This window comes from Thamnophis sirtalis, unplaced genomic scaffold, assembly GCF_051295495.1.
Source record: "Thamnophis sirtalis isolate CommonGarterSnake01/CBP01778 unplaced genomic scaffold, rThaSir2_p1.2 scaffold_3, whole genome shotgun sequence".
Lineage (NCBI taxonomy): Eukaryota > Metazoa > Chordata > Lepidosauria > Squamata > Natricidae > Thamnophis > Thamnophis sirtalis.
This window is the reverse complement of record NW_028261383.1, coordinates 21,178,610-21,194,754: the sequence shown is the minus strand read 5'-3', so window position 1 is coordinate 21,194,754 and position 16,145 is coordinate 21,178,610. Positions and strand designations below refer to the sequence as shown.

Below are 16,145 nucleotides of genomic sequence, written 5' to 3'. Positions count from 1 at the left end.
TCAAAAAGAGAATTTCATGATTGAATGGCTACGTGAACTTGGTAATCTTCAGTGTGTCAAATGAATAATAACTAATATAAGAGACTATTCTAGCATTGTAGCATGTTCGTTTTTTATCTGTAATGTAAACTTTTCCCCCCCTTTTTTTGACATCATATGCAACCATTCATAAATAATTAAAGTTACATTTTTACTTGAATCTTACAGGGAAAGAGGATGCCAAAAAGAGCAGTCTGGAAAACTGAGAATAACAAGCAACTTTGAAAAGGAAAACAAATCAAGCCAGAAATCAAAATATTTTCCATTTCCTACAGAAACCACACAATTCTTCTGCTTCCCTAGTAGGTGAGCGGCAAAGGAGAAGAAATTAGCCAGAGATTTTGAGCAGAAAAATGTGGAGTGTGTGGAACTTAAAGATACATTTCATGAAAAGTCAAGGAAGATTATTTTTCCATTCAGAAAAAGAGGGCAATGTCAGGATGTCAGTGGGGAGGAAAAGGTCAATTGAACAGCCGCATAGGTCAGACAGTGAAGCAGACATCACCCTATAAGGAAGGGAACAGTAGCTGCAATCAAAGCACAACTAAACAAGGTATCACACATGGGGGGAAAGTTCCACCGATATGCATATTGTGGGGAAAAATACAGACTCCAAATCATGGCTGATTATGCAGAAAATGATTAACATGATTAACATTGGATTCACAAACACTCTGAATGTGGGAAAAGCTTTGATCGAAACAGCCCCCTTGTGCTTGATGGAAGGACTCATACAGGAATGGAGCTTTAACATGCATGTCAACTTGGTGAAACACCAGATAATTTATATTGGGCAGAAATCACATAAGTATCTAAATTGTGGGGAAAGTTTCAGTCAGAATTCCCACCAGAGGACTCACATAGTAAAGAAATCAGATTGTGACAAAAGTCTAATTAGAAAATTTCACCTCACAAGATACCAAACCCTCTGAATGTCCCAATTGTGGGAAATGTTTCAACTGAAATTATGACCTGGTGATACGCCAAATGATGCACACAGGAGAGAAGTTGCATGACTGCCCAGATTGTGGGAAAAGCTTTATTCAAAAATCCCATTTAGTGAATCACCAAAGGATTCACACAGGAGAGAAACCTTATGAGTGTCCAGATTGTGGTAAATGTTTCAGTCAAAAATCCCATTTAGGGAATCATCTGAGGACTCACACAGGACAGAAATCATTTGCATGTCCTGATTGTGGAAAAAGTTTCAATAGAAAATTCCACCTCACGAGACACCTAAGGTCACACACAGGAGACAAACCCTTTGAATGTCATGACTGTGGAAAAGGTTTCAGTCACAATTCCAGCCTCATGAAACATCTGAGCGCACACACAGGAGAAAAACCCTTTGAATGTCCTGATTGTGGGAAAAGTTTCAGTCAGAATTATGACCTCGTAATGCACCAGAGGACTCACACAGGAGAGAAACTGCACCAGTGCCCAGATTGTGGGAAATGTTTCATTTATCAATCCCATCTAGTGAGTCACCAGAGGACTCACACAGGAGAGAAACCGTATGAGTGTCTGGTTTGTGGGAAAAGCTTCAGTCAGAATTCCCACCTGGTGAATCACCAGAGGACTCACACAGGAGAGAAACCCTATGAGTGTCCTGATTGTGGGAAACGTTTCAGTCACAAATCTCATCTAGTGAATCACCAGAGGACTCATACAGGAGAGAAACCCTTTGAATGTCCTGATTGTGGCAAAAGTTTCACTCAGAATTCCAACCTGGTGAACCACCAGAGGATTCACACAGGAGAGAAACCCTATGAGTGTCCTGATTGTGGGAAACGTTTCAGTCACAGTTCCAGCCTGGTCATACACCAGAGGTCTCACACAGGAGAGAAACCTTTTGAATGTCCTATTTGTGGAAAAGGTTTCAGTAGGTACGGCAGCCTGGTGAACCACCAAAGGACTCACACAGGAGAGAAACCCTTTGAATGTCCTGATTGTGGGAAAAGCTTCAGTCACAATTCCAGCCTGGGGAAACACCAAAGGATTCACAAAGGAGAAAAACCGTATCAATGCCCTGATTGTGGGAAAGGTTTCAGTCACAATTCTAGCCTGGTGATACACCGGAGAACTCACACAGGAGAGAAACCCTTTGAATGTCCTGATTGTTGGAAAAGTTTCAGTCACAATTCCAGCCTGGTGATACACCAGACAACTCATAGAGGAGAGAAGCCTTTTGAATGTTCTGATTGTGCAAAAAGTTTCAGCCACAATTCCAGCCTGCTGAAACATCAGACAACTCACAAAGAAGACAAACCCTTTGGATGTCCCGATTGTGCAAAAAGTTTCAGTCAGAATTCTAGCCTTGTGAAACACCAAAGGATTCACACAGGAGAAAAATCCTTTGAATGTGTTGATTGTGGGAAACGTTTTAGTCTCAATTCCAGCCTGGTAATACACCAGAGGACTCACACAGGAGAGAAACCCTTTGAGTGTCCTGATTGTACGAAAAGTTTCAGTCAGAATTCCTGCCTGGTGAAACATCAGAGGAGCCATACAGGAGAAAAACCTTTTCAATGTGTTGATTGTGGGAAATGTTTCAGTCTCAATTCCAGCCTGGTAATACACCAGAGGACTCACACAGGAGAGAAACCTTTTGAATGTCCTATTTGTGGGAAAAGTTTCAGTCAGTACTGTAGCTTGATGATACACCAGAGGACTCACACAGGAGAGAAACCCTTTGAATGTCTTGTTTGTGGGAAGTGTTTTAGTCAGAATTCCAACCTGGTGAAACACCAGAGGACTCACTCAGGAGAGAAACCCTTTGAATGTACTGATTGCGGGAAACGTTTTGGTGTGAATTCTAGCCTGGTGATGCACCAAAGGACTCACTCAGGAGAGAAGCCATTTGAATGTCCTGTTTGTGGGAAAGGTTTTAGTCAAAATTCCAACCTGGTGATACACCAGAGGACTCACACAGGAGAGAAACCCTTTGAGTGTCCTGATTGTGGGAAAAGTTTCATTAAAAATTTCCACCTCGTGAGACACCAGACAACTCACACAGGAGAGAAACTTTTCAAATGTCTCCTCTGTGACCAATGCTTCAGGCATAAATCCTCCCTTATTGCCCACAAGGAAATCCACTTGAGTCAAAAGTTGATGAGTTTAGAAAAGGCTTGAATTTCATTTCTGAACTCTCATTAGGAGTGTAGGTCAGGAATGTACTATTTAAATTCTTGCCTGATGCTTTTTAAAGAAATACTTGTAGGTGGATAGAAAAATATCTTAGTCTGGTAAAGTCTAACTACTTGTTTCTGATTATCAGCAGCAATTTCTGGATATTTCCTTTGCAGAAGTTGTGGAATTCCTCAAAAAGGTTTTTGGGTGATGCTTTTTGTATATTGATCATTGAGTTCCGTCTTCTACTTTGGTGTCCTCCAGAATTTTAGCCCCATAATACCCCAGTCACCATAGAAGTATTTCTCAAGATACAACTGTAATGTGCCATGGTGGTGTAATGGTTAGAGTGCAGTACTGCAAACTACTACTGGTGACTGCCAGCTGCTTGCAATTTGGCAATTTGAATCTTACCAGGCTGAAGGTTGATTCAGCCTTCCATCCTTCCAGGGTGGTAAAATGAGGACCCAAAGTGTTGGGGGCAAGATACTGACTCTATGAACCGCTTAGAGAGGGCTGTACAGCAGTATATAAGTCTAAATGCTTAAGCTATTGCTAATGGGGTCCACCAATTACAGTTGCATGTTACAATGGTTGTTAAGCAAGATTACCTTGCTTAACTACTCCTGTTTCCTGCTCTTCTAATGAAGCAGTTCAATAAATCTGCACATCGTTAAGCAGAACAGTAACTATCTCAGGGCTGGGGGACTCAGGGCTCACTTGGAGGCCTAGCCTCCCCTGCCCCAACTTTTGGGTCTGTGCCTAGGATTCATCCCTGGGCCATGTGGTGGTCTAGTGTAAGAAACTGCCCTTTTAGCATACCTGCCTCTATGTCAAAATGGTGACTGATTCTGAGTAACTGTCATATGGGAGTGGGACAAACCATTCTGTTTTGCTGACTTAACATTTTATAAACTCTGTTAAGAAATTGTGGGTGGCTACCTCCCACAGAACTCTTAAAAGGAAGGCCATGTATTCCTGTGGCACATGATAATTGGAAAAGTATCACTCGTAAGAGTATTGTGCTGAAGCTGCCAAAAAAAGCCAATGCAATCATAGGCTGCAGCAACAGGAATAGTATCAATACAATAAGAAATATACAATCACTTTACACTGCGGCTGTACAATACAACCAACCCCATGATGCTATTATTCTATTAATTTAGATAATAGGTACAGAGCAGCCTCATGAATTTGCTTCTGGTAAGGAGACCTTATTTTTTTTAGAAAAAACATTCTATTCAGAAAATTAATATAAAGTACAAACTCCAAAAAAAGAAAGATTTTTTTCAAAAACAAAGCAAGGATAGGCAAAACATTTAAAAAGAAAAATGTGCATTAAAAAGACAAAAACAGATTTAGCTATATTATCCCCCCCCCTCCAATAAAATACTCATAAATGTATTGGAGCAATATTAGTGGGGGGAAATATATCTGTTTGATTCTTATTAACAAAACTTTTTCGTAAGATTTCAATTCAGAACAATAAGACAACAATTGTGTCTTATTCCCCCAAATCATAAAATCTCTTGGTCGATCCATTTTCCAAATTGTTTTCCAGTTAGATATAGTAGGTTCATTTCCCAATCTTCTTTAAAAAGTACAGTTCATCCCGCATTGAGTCTGTTAACTCCAAATCTGTAGCAGCCACATCTGCTTCGGCCTTCTTCCAACCATCCTGCAATTTCCAAACCATAGTGAGGGGTTTTTTAAGAAGTGGCTGTGAGAGCTTCTTGGGAAGAGTTTAGGCTCATAAAGGGATTCATTTGGGACAGATCCATCCATTTGTGCACCCTCATAATCCTAAATGCTTCCATCAGTCCCAGAGGAAGGGGATCTCCCAGAGGAGAAATATATTTTTTTCTCACCACGATCCATTACATCGTTGTGGGTAATTGACCAGCTAGATACGACAATGATTATTTCTTCCCCATGATGCTTCCAGCAAATGGCATCCACTGCAAATGGCTTTTTTTGTTTGATTTTTTTTAAAATTTTCATATACATATCCACAAGTATACCATTACATCTTAACAAACACTTATGTATTATTCAATATTATAACAATTCCTTTTACCATCTACCCACAACTCTCATTTGCTCTTTTGCTTTTCATGCACCATACACCTATTCCACAGCATTACCTCCTCTCCCTCTCTCCTCCTTACCCTCTCTCCTCCCTCCTCTCTTTCCTCTTTTCTATTTCCCCTTCCTCTCTCCTCTTTCCTCTTTCTGCTCCTTCTCTCTCCTACTCTTTTCCTCACCTTTGCCTCCCTCTCTCCTTTCCCCTCTCTTCCCCTTCTTTCCTCTCTTCCCTTCCACACTCTCCACTTGGCTTGCATGGTGTATTTCAGGACGGTTTTTTTCTGGGTGTAATAGACATAGTCCTTTGATAGGAAATTGTGCAGCAAGTTTCCAAATGAAGTCCGTGACATTGGGGCAAATTTGTAGTTTTATATGTAAATATATTTAACATTTATACTTACAGCAAACAAGATGGCCGGGAACATCCTGAGGTAACTCCAAATAGCATACAGAGCACACAGAAGAAAAAAAGCGGGAAAACTGGGAAACTCCCCCTTTACACCTACAGCAACCAATCATAGCATAGATTGCCTCATGCAGGCGCTCAACTGCTCACTTCTTGCCAGTTGTACAATTTAACTGTTTCAGCTACTAAGTTTAATATCCTAAGACCCCTCTAATTTATAGCTGGACAGCATTTAAATCAAATCTTTTCAGAATCTTTTCAGTGTTTTTGTATACTTAATGGTTTTGTCATAAGGTCAGCTAAATTATTTTCTGGTGGACAATAAATTATGTCTATTACATATTCTTTCGCTGCTTCTCTGACAATACAGGCCCTCCTTGTAATTTCTTTCTTTCTACTCCTATGAACTATTGCAGGAAAACTGAATATGTCTAGTCTAAACACAGAGCAGGAGTAGGTATGCCATCATAGCAGTCTTTCAATATCTGAGGGGCTGACACAGAAAAAAGGCGCTGGGTCCATTGTCCAATGTGCCTGAGAGCAGAACAAGAAGTAACACGGGGAGACTTATCAAAATGGTATCCAACCTAGAATCAAGGAGACATTTCCTTTCAGTGAGAACAATCAATCCGGGAAAATGCTTTGCCTCCAGTAATTGTGGGTGGGTTAATTAATGGTTTTTTTAAAATATGAGACTGGACAGCCATTTGTCCAGAACTGTATAGGTTCTCCTGCTAATTCTGTAAGAACTTCATGAACGTTTAGTGCTCAGCCTATAGCTAATCTTCACAAGTTAAGTAGTGTCACCATTCACTATATCACATTTCCCTATTTCACTTGCATCGGTTGCAAAGGTCGGTTGGTAGGAGTGGAAAATGACTTGATGGCATGTAATCAGTGCAAACCTCTTGCAAACGCCTTAATGGGCAGAGACGGGATGAGCCTGTTTTACCCCTTCCTATCGGGAGATGGCGGTCAGATGGGCAGCACTGGTGCCTAGAAAGCCGTGGAGGCATCGGGGGTTGAGCTTTAAGGAGTTAAAACCGCCGAGCTGCATTGCTAGAACGGAGGCGAGCGAAGTGCAGGATCTACTGGATCGGTAAATCCTACGGGAGGAAGAAAAGTCGGGGAGGAAGAAAACTCGAGTCGTTTCTGGGCTCCTGCAAGAGTCGAAGCAGCAGCAGCTGGTGGGTGAGTTAAGGGCAGGTTGGGGGAGAGGCTGGGAGCAAGAAAGGCTGCTTGATTTCCCCCGCAGCGTAGAAGCAGAGAAGCAACTGGAAGAAAGACAAAGGTAGTTGGATGTGATCTTAGCGATCATGCAGTCCGACCCCCTAGTCAAGCATGAGAACTTAGATCAATTCAGGCAAATGGCTCTCCAGTATCTTCTTCCAAGTCTCCTAGGAGGAGCACGCACAACTTGGGAAGGGAAGCCGTTTCACTGGTCGCTGTCAGGAGATTTCTTCTTGTTTCTAGGATGCTTCTGTCCTTCGTTGGTTTCCATCCGTTGCTTCTTGTCTTGCCTTTTGGGGCTTTGGAGAAGTTCTTAATCTTCTCTTCTTGGTGGCAGCACCTCAAGTATTGGAAAATGTCATCTCTAAATCAGCAGTTTCTGTGGTTATGAAGTTGGAAGAAAAGCATTTGCCACAATTTAGGTTCTGCCAACCGGGGCACATTTATGATGGTTTCAGCATCCCACACTCGGGATCCCCATTTGTGACCTTCCCAGCTAGATCCTGTCAAGAAAAATCAGTGGGGATGCCAGCAGGAAATTTCAAGCCATAGTCAGGTGAACTTGCCTTTAAAAACCCACAGTGATTTGCTTAACAACTGTAGAGGAATAGATGCAAGTTGGCACTGTCCTGTGATATCGTGCTTCCTGATCGGGCTGCTTAGTGACACAGATGCCAGTCCCAATTGCAGTCAGTAAGTGAGGACTGCTTCAATAAAAATGTCACCAGAGTGGTTGTGGACAGTGCTTTCTGCCCTTACTTAGAACTGAGGACTTCCATGGCAAAACTGGCGCTTCAAATCTTGCAGAGTCTTTAGGTATCATTTTATCAATTAAAGCCCCCACATCTCTAAAATTAGCATAGAAGGTTGGACTGTAACCATTTTGGGTTTTGTTACAGCTTTCTGGCTGAGAACACATGGATTTTCCAAATGAACACATATTTGTAGGTGTGTGTATTTGTACTTCTCTCTGTATGCCTCTGTCTACAATTGTATAATCCATCCCTAGCACTTCTAAATATATTTCATAATAACCCTTTAGGGTACTAATAATTTGTTTTTACACAATTATTTTATTAATTCATCAAAATGTAAAATACAGGTACAATGAAGAAATAAAAATAATGGAAAATGGAGGAAAAGCGGAAGAAAGGAAAGTGAATGTGAAAGGGGAAAGGAAAAAGAAAAGCATTGTCTTCTGACTCTTTGGGTGCAGTAGAATAATAATATAAAACCTCAACTATTTACATTTATATGATAATAGAAACTAGCCCCTTCTATAACAACAAACTTACCTAATCAACAAAACCCAAAATCAAACTTTCATCTTTTTTCTATCTCATGAACAAAATCCAAAAGCGGTTTTCAAATTAATCCTGTTCTTTTCTTTATTCAAAGCAGTCAATTTAGCCATCTCTGCTAACTCCATCAGGTTTTGCAGCCATTCATTCATTGTGGGAGTGAAAATATTCTTCTATTTTTGTGCAAATAGCATTCTTGATGCCATCAACACATTTAACATCAAAGTTTCATATTTTTTCAAGTTCTTTATCCATTAAACGAAAACTTTCTGGTTTTATCTTCATATTCTCTTTAAAAATATTTATGAATTTGAATCCTACTCCAATATATCTTTGTCATATGTCCACCATAAATGATTTTGGATTTTATTGGTTTTGTATGCCGCCCACTCCCTAAGTACTCCAGGCGGCTCACAATAAAACAGGGGAAAAGGGAATAAATAAGACGATACAAAAATTAAAATACAACAACATTCACAGTTGAGCTGGGGCTGGATACTTCAACAGCCCCCAGCCTGCCGGAACAGCCAGGACTTAGTAGCTTTATGGAAGGCCGAGAGGGTAGTAAGTGTCCGGATCTCAACGGGGAGCTCATTCCAGAGGGCCGGAGCAGCAACAGAGAAGGCTCTCCCCCGGGGGGGTCGCCAGCCGACATTGGCTGGCAGATGGAACCCGGAGAAGACCCAGCCTGTGTGATCGAATCGGTCTTTGGGAGGTAATTGGCAGGAGGCGGTCTCTCAGGTACCCAGGTCCGATGCCATGATAAAATCTCTTATTTACATTTCCAACATTTAAGGTGCCTTTATACATTCTTGAGAATTTCTTCAATATTAGATACTAACCTCATAAGAACCATTTGGTATAGAGCTTCCTGCCTGAGCAGGGGGTTGGACTAGAAGACCTCCAAGGTCCCTTCCAACTCTGTAATTCTGTTATATTCTTCCATTGTTCAAGCATTATATTACATCCAAAGTTCTGAATCATACAATGCTTTACATACTCATTCTGCAAGTTTAATTTCAAAAGCAGTTTATAAACCTTAGACGTTATACGTTCAACTATTCATTTCCAATTTCATTTTTCACAAAATCGTATCCATAGCTCTTTTTGTCTAGTTCAAATCTTTCAATGGTAAATATATTAATCAATTGGAAACATCCTTCTGATTCCAACTCCTCTTTAGATTTGAGGAGAGGGTCACAATAATTCAACCATATTTGACTATAAGCCCACCAGTCTGGCCTCACCACCATTTCTTTTCTTAAAAACTTCCTGCGAGACACCCAAAGAGGAAGGCATTTCTAACAAAGTTATGTTTAAAATCAACATTTGCTTTAACTTTATCATACCCTAAAGAGCTGTGCCATCAAAAAATTTATTCATGCCTGTCAAGCTCAAGGAAGCTCTTATTTTGGAGAGTCCATCTGCCATAGTTTAAATTGAGTTTCAGTTATAACATTTAAAGTATGAAAGAGAAATAGCATTTTTAGTAAAACATTTATTTAAACTACAGAGGTTCTATCTGATAATTGCAGTATAAAGAATTTGTGATGGACCCAAATCAACAAGTGTATTTTGTGGTTGAATGTATATTTGAACTTGGATCTCAGTAATCTTTCAGTGTGTCAAATGAATCATAATTAACATTAGAAGCTATTTCAGCATTGTTGCATGCTTGCTTTTTACTTGTAGTGTATACTTTTTCACATCTTCTGCAACCATTTCATAAAGAAACAATTTTAAACCTACACTTTTATTTAAATCTTACAGATGAAGAGGATACCAATAAGAGCACTCCAGACAACTGAGAATAACCAGCAACTTTGAAAATAAAAGCAAATTGAGCCTTCAGGAAAGGACACAATTCTTCTCTTTCCCCAGCTGGTGGGAGAAAAAGGGGAGAAAATCCAGAAGAGATTTCAAACTGGAAAAAGTAGAGTATGCAGAACTGAACAACAGAGTACATTAATAGGTCAAAGAAGGTTATTTTTTCAATTTAGAAAAAGAAGGAAATATCTGGGAGTCAGTGGGGAGGAAAAAGACAATTGGATAGCCACAAAAGGTAGACAGTAATGCAGGCCTTGTCCTGTGAGGAGGAAAACAGTAGCTTGAATCAAAGGTCTATGCAACACGTATTTTTGACATCTTCAAGAACCTCAGGGGTGGAAAAGCTCCATAGGTGTGCCTGTTGGGGGAAAAGCACACATAGTAAATCATATTATGCATAAGAGGATCCACTCTGGAGGAAAACCATATAAATTGTCTGAATGTGGGAAAATATTTAGTTAGATCAGCTCCCTTGTGGTTCATGAAAGGACCCACAGAGGAGAGAAGCCCTATAACTGTTCTCTATGCAGTAAATACAGTACAATACAATAGCAGAGTTGGAATAGACCTTGGAGGTCCTCTAGTCCAACCCCCTGCCTAGGCAGGAAACTCTATACCATTTCAGACAGATGGCTATCCAACATCTTCATAAAGACTTCCAGTGTTGGGGCATTCACAACCTCTGGAGGCAAGCTGTTCCACTAATTAATTGTTCTGTCAGGAAATTTCTCCTCAGTTCTAAGTTGCTTCTCTCCTTGATTAGTTTCCACCCATTGCTTCTTGTTCTACCCTGGTGGAGGGTAAATGCTTTTGCAAGCATGGCAACTTGGTGATACATCAGAGGACTCACACAAGGAGAAGACCCTTTGAATGTGCTGACTGTTGGAAAACTATCAGTAAAAATTCCATTTTGGTGGTCACTAGAGGATGCAGACAGGAAAGAAACCATATAACTGTCCTGATTGTGGAAAAACTTTCATTGCAAATTCCCAGTTGGTGATACACCAGAGGACTCACACAGGAGAGAAAACCTTTGAATGTCCTGATTGTGGTAAACATTTCAGTCGGAATTCAAGCCTGGTGACACACAAAATGACTCACACAGGAGAGAAACCCTTTGAATGTTCTGATTGTGGCAAACGTTTTAGTTGGAATTCCCATTTGGTTAAACATCAGAGGACTCACACAGGAGAGAAACCCTTTGAGTGCCCTAATTGTGGGAAAAGTTTCAGTGAGAATTCTAACCTAGTAAACCATCAGAGGGCTCACACAGGAGAGAAACCCTTTGAATGTCTTCATTGTGGCAGAAGTTTCAGTCAGAATTCCAACCTGGTGAAACACCAGAGGACTCACACAGGAGAGAAACCCTTTGAATGTCTTGATTGTGGAAAATGTTTCAGTCAGAATTCAAGCCTTGTGATTCATCAGAGGACTCACACAGGAGAGAAACCCTTTGAATGTTCTGATTGTGGCAAACATTTCAGTTTGAATTCCCATTTGGTTAAACACCAGAGAACACACACAGGAGAGAAACCCTTTGAATGTCCTGATTGTGGGAAATGTTTCAGTCAAAGGTCCAGCTTGGTAGTACACCAGAGGATTCACACAGGGGTGAAACCCTTTGAATGTCCTGATTGTGGAAAAAGTTTCAGTCAGAATTCTGAGCTGGTGAACCATCAGAGGACTCACACAAGAGAAAAACCCTTTGAATGTCCTGATTGTGGGAAAAGTTTCAGTCATAATTCTAACTTGATAAGCCATCAGAGGACCCACACAGGAGAGAAACCTTTTCAATGTCTTCATTGTTACAGAAGATTCAGTGAGTATTCCAACCTGGCAACACACCAAAGGACTCACACAGGAGAGAAACCCTTTAAATGTCCTCATTGTTTGAAAAATTTCAGTCAGAAATCAAGCCTGGTGATTCATCAGAGGATTCACACAGGAGAGAAACCCTTTGAATGTTCTGATTGTGGCAAATGTTTCAGTTTGAATTCCAGTTTGGTTAAACACCAGAGGACTCACACAGGAGAGAAACCCTTTGAATATCCTGATTGTAGGGAAAGTCAGAATTATGAGCTGGTTAACCATCAGAAGGCTCACACAGGAGAAAAACCCTTTGAATGTCCTGATTGTGGGAAAGGGTTCAGTCAGAATTCTACCCTTGTGAAACACAAGAGGACTCACACAGGAGAGAAACCCTTTGAATGTCCTGATTGTGGGAAAGGTTTCAGTCAGAATTCCAACCTGGTGGAACACCAGAGGACTCACACAGGAGAGAAACCCTTTGAATGTTCTGATTGTGGCAAATGTTTCAGTTGGAATTCCAGTTTAGTTAAACACCAGAGAACTCACACAGGAGAGAAACCCTTTGAATGTCCTAATTGTGGGAAAAGTTTCAGTCAAAGGTCCAACTTGGTGGTACACCAGAAGACTCACACAGGGGAGAAACACCTTGAATGCACTGATTGTGGTAAAAATTTCAATGAGAATTCCAAACTGGTGAAACATCAGAGGACTCACACAAGAGAAATGATATGAATGTCCAGATTGTGGAAAAAGGTTCAGTCGGAATTCTGATCTACTGATACACCAGAGGACTCAGACAGGAGTGAAACTATATGAATGTCCACAGTGTGGAAAAAGTTTCACTTACTATTCTGACCTGGTGAAATACCAGAAGACTCACATAGGAGAGAAACCGTTTAAATGTCCACAGTATGGGAAAAGTTTCAATCAGAATTTCAACTTGGTGAACCACCAAAGGACCCACACAGGCAACAAACCCTTTGAACGTTCTGATTGTGGGAAGAGTTTTAGTCAAAATTCACACTTGATAATACCCCAGATGACTCATACGGGAGGGAAGCCATATGAGTGTCCAGATTGTGGGAAAAGTTTCAGTCGGAATTCCAACCTGGTGAGACAGTAACCTTAAACTGGGGAATGAGACAGGGTTGCCCTTTATCACCAGTTCTATTTGCATTATTGATGGAGGTTTTGCCAAATGCAATTAGGGATTGAAGGAATTGGAGTACAATACAAACAACTAAACAACTAAAATAAATTTATTTGCAGATGATACATTATTAACATTTCAAAATCCCGTAGTTACTATAGAGAAGATATATTTACATCTGAATGAATTTGGGAATATAGTGGATTACAAATAAACTGAGAAAAATCAGAAATGATATTATATAACCATAGTAGAAGAAGTGGAGATATTGAAAGGGAAATATAAATTACAAATAGGAGATAGTATTAAATATTTAGGTATTGACATACGAAAAAATATTCAGGAGTTAAATAAAATAAATTATGAAAAGCTAAAGAAAGATATGAAAGATGAAATAGATAAATACGAGAAAGTAAAGTTATCATAGTTTGGAAGAATTGGAATGATAAAAATGAAAGTATTACCAAAGTATTACCAAAAATTAATTTTTTGTTTTGGATGATCCCAATTAAATTCTAGGATCAAGAATTAAAGCAAATACAAGGCTGCTGGAAGTGTATTGTAATGGAGGTAAGAGAGCAAGAATAAGTAAAGCATTATGGTATGAACCATTAAAAAAGGGTAGGCTATGTATTCCAAATATTAGAAATTATTGGGTAGCTAATCAATTAAAGGTGGTACCAGATATTATAGTAGTAACTAGAGATTTAATATGGAGGGACATAGCATCAAAAGTTAAGGGAAATAGGTGAGCCTATAGCTCTGATGGCAAACCTATGGCACAAGTAGCACATGGAGCCATTTCTGATGGCATGTGAGGCATTGCCCTGTCAGCTCCAGGGCACATGCGCGTGCTGGTCAGCTGATTTTCGGCCTTGTTTTTTTGCCATTTTTCACCCTTTGGAGGCTTTCCTGAACTTGCGGTTTGCGTGTTGGGCCGTTTTTCACCCTCTCCAGGATCCTAGAGAGCCTCTGGAGCTGGGGAGGACAAAAAAACCGACCTACCAGTCCCACTGGAAGTTAGATAATGGGCTGTTTCCAGCCTCCGGAGTGTCTCCAGGAAGGCATGGGAGGCCGTTTTCATCCTTCTCAGGCTCCAAGAAAGTCTGCGCAGGGTAGCTGGGGGGGGTGGGGGGTTTACACATACATACGCAGGAGGCATGGCATGGGGGGGGGCATTAAATTATGCGGATGGCCCCACAAGAGCACGCAATAGCACACAGGCACATGCTTTTGGCACCCGAGGCGAAAAAGGTTCGCCATCATGTTCTTATAAAAACATATTGGTTTAAAAAGGATATTAAATAATTGTTAGGATGATACAAAATCCCTTTTTAAAAAACTTGATGGAATTATGGAAAAAATGGAGATACTGGCTAATGCCAGGAATCTCTCCTTTAATACCGCTGGTGATGGAAATGGAGAAATTCCCTAAGATTGAATTGAAAGAATGGATTAGTAAACTAAAAGAAAATCAGATATATAAATGGAAAGACTGGAAGAACAAGATAAAGAACATAACACAATTAAAAACATTTTAGCGGATATTGGCGCAGTGGTTAAATGCAGCACTGCAGGCTACTGCTAGATCAGCAGTTCAGCGGTTCAAATCTCACCGGCTCAGGGTTGACTCAGCCTTCCATCCTTCCGAGGTGGGTAAAATGAGGACCCGGATTGTTGGGGGCAATATGCTGACTCTCTGTAAACCGCTTAGAGAGGGCTGAAAGCCCTATGAAGCGGTATATAAGTCTACTGCTATAAATTGGTTGCATTTAATACAATTAGAGAAATGGATAAAAGTGAAAGACAGATTCAAGGAGAATGATAGATAGTTAACAAAATTTGAAATGATTATAAAAGAATGTGAGATGAACGAAGAATATATAGGGGAAAAAGAATAGGAAAAATATATAGAATATTAGCTGAATTAGAAGAGCAGGCAAAAGGTTTAAAATTAATTTGGGAATCAAATTTGGGAGAAATAAATGAAAATGATTGGAAAATATTTGGACTAGAGGAGTATATAAGAATATGTCAGTTAGAGTTAAGGAAAATGGATATAAAGTGATATGGAGGTGGTATTTAACACCACATAAATTAAATAGATGGTAAATATACAAATATTTGTTGGAGGTGTAAGAAAGAGGTTGGAACATATAAACATAAGAGGTGGAATTGTGATAGTGCACAAAAAATATGGGATATGTTGCTTAGATAAATTAGAGCACTGTTGAATGTAAATCTAGAAATGTCACCGAGGATTGTGTTATTTGTTGCTGGTGGAAAAACGGGATATAAATAAAACAAAAAAAGAATTGATTGTAAATTTGATAATAGCAGATAGATTAGTGATGGCTAAATATTGGGTTCAAAATTGAGATATTCAAAGAAATGAATGGTATAATGAAATTTGGAGTATGGCAACAAATGATAAATTAACAACAGAAATTAAACTTAAAAAGGGATAATTATAATGAAATATGGGGGGATTTTATAAAATCAGTGTTGGTGGAAGGCAAAGGGAATAAACTTACTCAAGAATATATGTTGCTTAGGGGGGTGTAAGAGCACAATTGGAATATATTGTATATCTAAGAAATATATAGGGGGAGAGGTCTCCAGGGGGCAGGGGGAGCACTGTAATATGTTTTTCCCCTTTTTCTTTTGTCTTTCCTTTTTGTATTCAGTTATACATGTACTGTTTGTATTATTTGTGTTTAATTTTTTTTTTAAAGTTTAAAATAATTCTAACTTTGTGAAACATCAAATCACACATACAGGAAAGAAACCGCACAGCTGTCCAGATTGTGGGAAAGGTTTCCATCGGATTACCAACTTGGTGATACACCAGAGAACTCACACAGGAGAAAAACCCTTTGAATGTATGGATTGTGCGAAAAGTTTCAGTCACCATTTTAACCTGGTGAGATACCAGAAGATACATACAAGAGAGAAACTATACAAATGACCTATAAGTAATGTAGGTTTATACACAGGAGAGAAAGTCAAGTTATCCACATTTGGCAAAAGTTGATGAATTTAGAGAAGGCTTAAATTTCATTTTTGCTCTCTCATTGGAAGTGTAGGTGAGAAATTGACTATTTAAGTTTCGGCCTGATTCATTTTACTGAAAGATATCTTAGACCTGTGATTGAAGAGAAAAATGGAA

General features: G+C 39.7%; 2 protein-coding genes across 3 annotated transcripts; both read left to right on the top strand.

The window, feature by feature from the left end:
• Window positions 1–211: 211 nt before the first annotated feature.
• On the top strand, window positions 212–5,970 carry LOC106542569 (uncharacterized). The gene has a single exon (XM_087711448.1). The coding sequence runs from the start codon at window positions 1,027–1,029 to the stop codon at window positions 3,169–3,171; it is 2,145 nt and encodes a 714-aa protein (XP_087567574.1). The 5' UTR covers window positions 212–1,026; the 3' UTR covers window positions 3,172–5,970.
• Window positions 5,971–6,600: 630 nt separating this feature from the next.
• On the top strand, window positions 6,601–16,145 carry LOC148047483 (uncharacterized). 2 transcript variants are annotated; one of them, XR_015696130.1, is made up of 3 exons: window positions 6,601–6,850; window positions 9,961–13,546; window positions 15,757–16,145. XR_015696130.1 is itself a non-coding variant. In XM_087711507.1 (2 exons), exon 2 carries the CDS (start codon window positions 10,945–10,947, stop codon window positions 12,556–12,558), a length of 1,614 nt encoding a protein of 537 aa, XP_087567633.1. In that variant the 5' UTR covers window positions 6,601–6,850; window positions 9,961–10,944; the 3' UTR covers window positions 12,559–14,077. The 2 variants fall into 2 exon arrangements, 1 of the variants encoding a protein (XP_087567633.1); XM_087711507.1 differs by lacking the exon at window positions 15,757–16,145 and having other exon boundaries at window positions 9,961–14,077.